General features: G+C 34.2%; 2 protein-coding genes across 5 annotated transcripts in view; one reads left to right on the forward strand and one right to left on the reverse strand.

The window, feature by feature from the left end:
- The window catches only part of LOC120637327 (transcription-associated protein 1), a 40,548-nt gene extending 39,454 nt beyond the window's left edge, over positions 1–1,094 (reverse strand). For all 4 annotated transcript variants that reach the window (XM_039909121.1, XM_039909122.1, XM_039909120.1 and 1 more), the window contains exon 1: positions 682–1,094. In XM_039909121.1, coding sequence (XP_039765055.1) covers positions 682–828 — 147 coding nt within the window. In that variant the 5' untranslated portion in view covers positions 829–1,094. The remainder of the gene's footprint in view (positions 1–681) is intronic.
- Positions 1,095–1,249: 155 nt separating this feature from the next.
- Positions 1,250–9,540, forward strand: LOC120637149 (plexin-B). The gene has a single exon (XM_039908815.1). The coding sequence runs from the start codon at positions 1,428–1,430 to the stop codon at positions 7,107–7,109; it is 5,682 nt and encodes a 1,893-aa protein (XP_039764749.1). The 5' UTR covers positions 1,250–1,427; the 3' UTR covers positions 7,110–9,540.
- Positions 9,541–9,560: the final 20 nt, after the last annotated feature.

Below are 9,560 nucleotides of genomic sequence, written 5' to 3' on the forward strand. Positions count from 1 at the left end.
CTTATTATTACATGTACTGTATGTTTGTCAATTGCAGGTGGAACACATATGACCAATACAAATATTCATTAGCTTGATCATGTAATTGATACAGATAGAAAAGTAAGGGCAAAAACAAAACAAAAATGAGGAGTAAGAACTGACCCGTACACCTACTGACATCTGCTTTCAAATTTTTTTTGTATTAACTTGAGAGTTATAAATTTATTTACCAATTAATTTACTTTCATATGTGTGTTTTTGTATTTTAATAAGTACTATTTTTAATAGTATATATAATTATAATAAGTATTTTGTTTCATTTTAGTTGGAAAATGTTATGTTCTGGAATTTATTATGTTTATATCCATTTGAACTTTTTATTCTAGAACTTATTTTGTTTATGCTCAAATGTTAAGTTCAGGCATGTCCAGTTCCAATGTTTTGCAAACTAAAGTAGTATTGGCTGGGGCTTATAGCGTGTAGATATTGCCATAAGTTCTCAAGCTGCGAGTCAAAGGTGTCAAAGGTCTACGAGTGCTGGAATGTCAAACCCATACCTATAAACAGTGTAGGGACCTGGTAACTTTGATTTTAGTAAAAAAGTGGTTGGTTGGTGTGTTTGATGGTTAATCTTCGAACATCCAAGTTTATAGGCCATACTCTTAAAGAGCAAAGAAAATTCTTAGCTAGTTTACTTACCTCGAAGTTCTCGCTAAGCTCTTGTGCAGCTTTGAGTTTGATTTCGTCTTTGGCACCAGGGTCTGCCAACATCGTCACGTAGCTGCGATATGTGTTCATTTGTGTATGCGGGTCCCCTGGACCACCAGTCGCCATGGAGACCATCATCTTGAACACTCCCGGATTACACTGAATTACATCGGCATTTTAAGTGAAATATAAACAACACAAGTTTGATAACATGACAATAATGGAGGCGCCTTATTATAATTTACATGGTGATAGACTATAATAGCATTTGAAGGCAATTCTACGTCCGGCTTTTTTAACTAAAATAATAATGATAAAATCAAAAACATTGTATCGCAGAACACAGAAGAACAAGAAATAATATTGTTTAATTTTCAATAAATTTGGTTTCGATTTTTCCACAGACTAACCACTATTACCACGGAATACACATTAAAGACTAACATTAGATTAGACCATTACCATGAGAATACAAACCAAGTAATACTATTCTGTGCCCCAGACTAACCACAGACGTCGCGTCTATTGTGTGTCTCTTGCATCGTTTAATTATTCTCGCTCTGTACCGACTACGATCCCAAAAAATAAAAATTGTTTATTCTATGTCATCCGCATCGATGTCTAAAAAGCTTTTTATTATTTTTGTAATTTAAAATGGGTTGAAAGAGAATTAAAAGTTACTGTAGTGGATGTGAAAACTAAAAATATTACTGACTAAGAAAAATTAAGATGTGAACATGGCTGCATTTATGAAATTATTAGTCATAACAATTTGGCTTCCATGCACAATAGTGTACGGATACGAGTTTATATCACAATATCCCAAGAATCAAAATGAGACTTACCAGTTTAATCATCTTGCCATCGATAGAGTGAGCGGCCAGGTATACGTTGGTTCATTGAACTCGCTTCATCAGTTAAGCCCCGACCTGAAGCCGATACATGTTGTGCAGACCGGACCAAAGCTTGATAATCCCAGTTGTCATGCTAGTGGTTGCCCTTCTACGGATATTCAAACAACATGGACTGATAATGTGAACAAAATTTTAGTGATCGACCAAGAAGCGAGAATCGTGATAGCTTGTGGATCAGTGGCTCAAGGTTCATGTGTTAAGTATAAACTGGGTGATCTTTCGGCGGAACCAGACTTTGTGGCTGAGAGTGTTGCAGCGAACGATGCGGAAGCCTCTACCTACGCGTTTATTGGTCCCGAAAGATACAATTCCTGGGACCGCTCAAATGTATTGTATGTGGGAACTACATTTACAAATATTGGAGAGTATAGACATGATGTTCCGGCGATATCCAGCCGAGATCTCATGTCACTGCAGCTGGCCCAGTTTACATTCTCGAAGCAAAGCTTAATACAAATAGATGTTAAGTACAGGGACAATTTTCTCGTGCAATATGTGTATGGATTTAATGCTAGTGACTATGCATACTTTCTTATAATACAGAAACACTCTCATCTTGCTGGCAATGAAGAGCTGGGTTATGTGTCGCGTTTAGCGCGAACTTGTGTTAATGATGATAACTACAACAGTTATACAGAGGTGACTTTGGAGTGTAATGTCCGGGAAGAAAATAGTGGCAGGATTGAAATTGTCAATTATAATTTAGTTCAAGATGCAAAAATAGCAAAGTCTGGTGTGAATTTAGCTACTCAGTTTGGAATAGAGACGGGTGATCCTGTTTTGGTAGTATCATTTAGTCCATCTAAAGGAATCTCAAATGAACCTACTGCAAAATCTGCCATTTGTGTATATTCATTACAAGAAATAGAAATTAAGTTTAATGAAAATGTCCATATGTGTTTCAACGGTAGTACTAAGGCTCGTAATATGGGTTACATTTCAGGCATGATATCTGATGGTAAATGTCCTAGTGTCGGCTCCACTGGAAACATCCTTAATTTTTGTGAGGTTGGTCTTAAGATAAGTGGTCTTTATCCCATCAAAGCTACATCTGTCATATATTGGAATGATACTTTGATCACTTCAGTTACTATGTCTGTGACTGGGTTGCATACTGTAGCATTTCTAGGTACCAGTGATGGAACCTTGAAGAAGGTATTAATAGATGCTGAAAAAGCATTGCAGTATTCTAGTGACACTTTACTGACTGGTCAGAGAATGTTGCCTGACACAACCCTATCACCTTATGGTAAAACACTTTATATTTTAGCAAGAAATACAATAGTGCAGATACCTACAGAAAAATGTGCAGAGCATGGCAATTGTTCATCTTGTTTGGAGTCAAATGATCCTCATTGTGGATGGTGTTCTCTAGAAAAACGATGTACAGTGCAAAATATGTGTCAAAAAGGTACTCAAAGTGCACCCAGGTGGCTATCGCAATATACTGGGCAGCAATGTATTGACTTTGAACAAATTCTTCCAGATAGAATATCAATGTCTGAAGTGACTACTGTTCAATTAATTATTAGAACTTTACCAGAACTTCCTTTTGGCGCCAAATATAAATGTGTATTTGGCAATGCTCCCCCTATAGATGCAGCTGTTACATCTAGTGGTCTGGCTTGTCCTACACCAGAGATTAAACACAGACCTAATATAACCCAAAACCAAGATCACATATATGTACCACTTTCTGTTCACTCTTCAGAAACCAATAAGGATTTTGTTTCTCGTAATTTTGCATTCTATGATTGTTCAAAGCACATCACATGTCACACATGTATAGTGAGTGAATGGGCTTGTAATTGGTGTATTTATGATAATAAATGTACTCATGACATGTCTGTATGTCAGAGGACCATTATTAGTGGTGAAAATAATCCAACAAAGTTACTAAATCATGGCATTGGTCACTGTCCCAGAATCAGGCAATATAAGAAACCAATCTTATTACCAAACAATGTTCCAAAAGAATTAGAGCTGGAAGTGGAAAACTTGCCTCATTTACAACCAGGTCATACAGGATTCCAATGTATTGTCAGTATTGAGTTGGCTAATATGATTTTGCCAGCAAGAGTTGAATCTAATCATTTTATAGTATGTGACAAAACAATGTACTCATATGAAGAAGATGTTGGAGAGTATAACATAAGTGTTAAAGTATTTTGGAATCATAAACATTATATAGATACTATAACTATAACCTTATATAAATGTGAAATTCTTGGATCCCACAGAGACCATGCAGATTGTTCACTTTGTATCACAAGGAATTCTGTTTATCAGTGCACTTGGTGTGGAAACTCATGTTCATACAGTGAATCCTGTTTAGAGAATCCTGTAACTGAGTGCCCCAAACCCCGAATTGATATGATAAAACCCCTGAGTGGACCTATAGAAGGTGGAACATTGGTTACCATTGAAGGTAGTAATTTGGGTTTAAGAGTTGAAGAAGTAACTGGAAAGGTAAGGATTGGTGATGTGCTTTGTGATATTGTAGACTTTGAGGTTTCTGTTAGCATAACTTGTAAAACAGGCCCATCAAATGGTTCAGTTGTTGCTCCAGTTATTGTAGAAAATGATGCAGGCTATACAGAGTCCTCTGTATTGTTCAGTTATAAAAATATCAAATTGCAAGGCATTTATCCATCTTTAGGACCTGTTTCAGGAGGAACACAATTAGCTATTGGTGGGCAACATCTTAATATTGGTTCAGCTATATCAGCATATTTGGATGAGCTATCATGTTCTGTTAACACAACTCAGACATCAAATAGTAGATTAATATGCATTACCCCTAAGGCTAACACACCTCGTATTATTCATACATTGACAGTGTCCATAGATAATGCTAATCGAACCTTGTATGGAGATTTATTTAACTATACTGCTGATCCTACAATTATGGAGATAAAACCTTTAAAAAGTTTTGTATCTGGAGGGAGAATGATAACTGTTCATGGTACAAATTTACATACAATACAGAAACCACTTATAAAATTATATTATGGTAATGAGCAGATACCAGTTAATACTTCAGCTTGCACTGTACTGAATCCGAACCAAATGGAATGTCCTAGCCCTGCAGTAAATAAAAAGTACCATGAAATAATACAAGCAACTAAATCCCAAACCAGTACACCACAAATAGCTATGAAAGTAGGCTTTGTGATGGATAATGTAGAAACAATGCATGATTTGGAAAAATATTTCAATCCACCAAGAACTCATATGGTATTTGTAGAAGACCCTCACGTTTATCAATTTCCAAATCGAATCAAGTCCTATAAAGGTGATCCCTTAGTTATTGAAGGTGAAAACTTAATCAGAGCAAGTGATGAAACCGATGTTATTGTCACCATTGGTACTCAGTCATGTAATGTCACTAGTCTAACTATGCAGCAGTTGCTCTGCACTCCACCTGAAATACAGCCCCCTAATACGGACGAAAACGGTTTTCAAATAAACGATATTAATTTGCCTTTGGTCGTCGTAAAAATTGGTACTAACTTACGATTTCCAATTGGATATTTACATTACGAATTACTTAGAAATTATAACTTTCCACCAGAAGCTATAGCGGGAATTGCAGCTGGAACTTTCTTTTTAGTTCTCATATTCATGATTGTTTTAGTAATGTATAGAAGGCGAAGTACAAAAGCGGAAAGGGAGTATAAAAGGATACAAATTCAAATGGACACTTTAGAGAGTAACGTAAGACTAGAGTGCAAGTTAGCTTTTGCAGAACTCCAAACTGATATGTCTGACTTGGCAGCAGATTTGGAACATTCCGGCATTCCAACCTTAGATCATGTAAATTACGTTATGAAAGTATTTTTCCCTGGCGTATCTGACCATCCAATATTAAATGTTCAACGCCAGTTTATAAATACACCTCGGACCAATTACGATGCAGCAATGGTTCAGTTTGAACAGCTATTGAACAATAAATGTTTCCTGTTGTCATTTATAGACACATTAGAAGCCCAAAAATCTTTTAATATACGAGATAAAGTAAATGTCGCGTCTTTATTGATGGTCATTTTGATGGGTAAAATGGAGTATGCTACAGATATACTGAAATCGCTACTTTTACGTCTTATTGACAAATCAGTTTGCACGAAGCATCCACAGCTAATGCTAAGAAGAACCGAAAGTGTTGTTGAAAAAATGCTTACAAACTGGATGGCGCTGTGTATGTATTACTACCTAAAAGAATATGCTGGTTCATCACTCTTTTTGCTGTTTAAGGCAATCAAACACCAGATTGAAAAGGGTGTCGTTGATGCTATAACACATGAAGCTCGATATTCTTTGTCTGAAGAAAAACTTCTGAAAGAACAGATAGATTATCAAGTAGTAACTTTGCACATAGTGCAAGATGATTTTGATGATAAAATCCAATGTAAAGTATTAGACTGTGATAGTGTATCACAAGTGAAATCTAAAATATTAGATGCTTTATTTAAAAACACTCCATTTAGTATGAGACCATCCGTCCACGATGTTGATTTAGAGTGGAGACATGGAAGAGGTGGTCATGTTACTCTACAAGATGAAGATCTCACAACGAAAACTCTTAATGGCTGGCGAAAATTAAATACATTAGCTCATTACGGTGTTAAGGAATCTGCGGTTATGTCTTTAATATCACGACAAAACGACAGTTTCAACACGCCTTATAAAATTCCTTGCAAAAATTGCACAGGAATATATTGTTCGAATTCTCATATTAGAGTTTATAAAAGTGACATAAGTGATCAAAATGTGCACTACTACCATTTAGTTAAACCTATTGAATACCAACACATTGTGAACAAGTCTTCTGAACATAGTCATAAAGCCATTCCAGAGATATTTCTTACTCGCCTCTTATCTACAAAAGGTACAGTCCATAAGTTTGTTGATGATTTCTTTAGTACCGTATTAACTGTAAACGAAGTTTTGCCGCCAGCTGTGAAATGGTTATTTGATCTTTTCGATGATGCGGCCAGGGCACATGGCATTATAAACCCGGAAGTCGTTCATGCCTGGAAATCAAATAGCTTACCTTTAAGATTCTGGGTTAACTTAATAAAAAATCCCGATTTTATATTTGATATAAATAAAACTGCAACTGTAGATTCCTCTTTGTCTGTGATTGCTCAAACGTTTATGGATGCATGTTCATTATCAGAGCATCGATTGTGTAAAGATTCGCCATCCAATAAGTTACTTTTCGCAAAAGATTTGCCAACTTATAGAGACATGGTCATACACTTTTATCAGGCAGTATCTCAATTACCTCAAGTATCCGACCAAGAACTTAGTACTTCTATGCAGCAGCTTTCAGTTGAACAGCTAAACGAGTTTGATACTCTATCGGCTTTAAAAGAGTTATACATCTATGTCAGTAAATATAGAGAACAAATTATATTAGGTCTAGAAAACAAAATGCACTTAGCTCATAAATTAGATAATGTAGCGTGCACTTTGGAAGGCGATCCTGCGGCTGTATGCTGACTATATGATAATTTAAGTTATGATTTAATTGCATTTACATAATTAATTTATACAACACAAATTTTGTACAAAGAGCTTTAATTTATTCTGAAAATTAAATATCAGATAAAACGGATTTTGTAAAAAGACTGTAAAATATCAGTTCCGAGACTATTGTAAAAGTATCTAAATAATATGTTACTCAAATGGATATTATTAGAAATTAAGATTAATTGTAAGCATCTCTCATTATGCCACAAGCAGTTTTAAATAATTTCCGTCTCATGAACTTAGGGTAACGATTGGCTCTTATAGTAGTGATTCCTTTTCCCAGTGGCCATGTTTTAGAATGTATCTATGATTTTGTAGATTTAAGTTTAAAGGCTCTCTAATAAAGTACCTAAATACTTCGTTTCCCTGAATTTAGTTCTGGCACTGATATGAATACGTATAACAATGTAAATTTATTGATGTATGCAGCTAAAATACTTAATATTGACGTGTATTACTATAAGATGTATGTGTAAAGAGAAATAGTTTAAGAAAAATGTTGTGATATTTGTATTTGGAATATTTATAACACTTCTCATATATATTTAATTTTATGGATAGCATTTTGTTCTCACTTTTATTAATTAGGTACTTTAGCAACCTCAAGTGGCCTAACCAGATTAGGCTAGTCCAAATTCAAATTTCCGACAGAAAAAGTTTTATGTCGTTGATACATATATGTGTATATACATATTTGATTTTTTTAACATAATTCATCTTCTTTATTTGATTTTACTGCTGCTATTGAACATTTAATAATCCGAGATTTTTAATTTGAAATTGTTGCAAATAGTATTTTTTTTACTTAAGTTTTTAAATACCTTAACTAAATTATCAAACAATGTTTTAGGATACCTACTTTTTTTTTAAAGGTCCATCAAACATTAGAAATTAAGAACTGATTAGATTTTATCCTTATGTAATTTTATATAAATTATTATAAATATATATTATTGCATTAGATACCTACTTTTCTATGCACACACTGCCACAATTTTTATATTTTTGTATGAACTGTCTTTATTTTTTCCGTTAATTAATTGCAGTTTAATCTATCTGGTTCAATAGTTATAAACCATAAAGATTAAAAGGAAGTAAATACATTTTCAAGTCTTATTAATAACGTATTAGTAAAGACACTGTACTTAATTAATTACATTGTTTTGATCGATAAGTTCTTGTTAATAAGACATCAAGGCAAATGCCATCCTCATAATTGGCATTGTAATCCACTATTTACTAATCTTACATTTTCATTTACCCATAATTTTCAATGTATAAACTTCCAAAATTCACAAAGCAAAAATTGTATATTATAGCGTAGGTGTATGAATTAAAATGTCTACTTACATTAAAAAAATGTCTTCATGAATTATCGCTGTTAATTTTGTGTCGATCTCTTTGTTATTGCTCAAGTTCAATGTTAATGCATTGTATAGTTTTTTGTACCACACCATTGATGATGCACTCCATTTATTATTAAAATTAATGTACTATTTATATGGGAGTATGGGACAGCCGTTGTCGAACTACGTGATTATTTAGGTAACAGCAATTGTTATTGGCTTAATTTGTTAGAACATCATGTTTCGATCTTCCTAGTTACGGGACCCGCTCTTTACCCGCCTGCCACTTCGATACGCGTTGTGTTCTTTCAACTTCGAAAATAATGTAAGTCAGTATTTGTGAAGTTTTAATGAAGCAGCTTTCATAACTCAAAATCCTTTTAGAGGTTTTCGCTTGATGCTTCAACAAGCGGACTGACACTAAAAAAGTAATATCGAATCCAAAAAGAATCTCAAGAATTGACCGCCCCGACCAAAAAGTTTGGACTACTTACTGTACGCACGAGCTTACTTGGTCTGACTGAAATAAATTGAAATATCTTTTTTAATAATTAAATCGTATTTGTACCTACATGCGCTAACTACTCCAACAGCCAACTTCACGCCGGCAGAGTAAGATGTGTAATGTAATCTGTATAAATCGATGATATTATCCAACATATTTAAAAATGTAGACCGGACGGTCCGGTCCGATCATAACGCATCTGATCAAAGTCTCGAGCTAGGCCGTGGGTAGTCGTCCATCAATTTATATAAATTATTAGTTTGTTTCTCAAATGTTTTTCGTGTACCTCCCGGTAGATCGAAGCTGGGTTGATAGATTGTTCGATGACGGTGGTTCAAAGCCCAAAGGATAAGCATGATATGGATGAATTTCATGTTTATAAAGGATGACATTATGATATTCCATTTACAAAATAATTTAAGCTTAGAAAATAATTCGTTAGTAATTTAAGACAGCGTAAATTCACCCGTCTCTTAAAAATTTTATATAATTGACTTAGAAATATATACTTATTTATCAAATTTTTTGTAATGATTAATTTAATTAATGAATGGGAAAAATCAAAGATAT

Source organism: Pararge aegeria, chromosome 3, assembly GCF_905163445.1.
Source record: "Pararge aegeria chromosome 3, ilParAegt1.1, whole genome shotgun sequence".
Taxonomy (NCBI): Eukaryota; Metazoa; Arthropoda; class Insecta; order Lepidoptera; family Nymphalidae; genus Pararge; species Pararge aegeria.

What these genes read in the sequence shown, in the direction of transcription:
- LOC120637149 (XM_039908815.1), top strand. Translation starts at nt 1,428, where the DNA reads ATGGCTGCATTTATGAAATTATTAGTCATAACAATTTGGCTTCCATGC.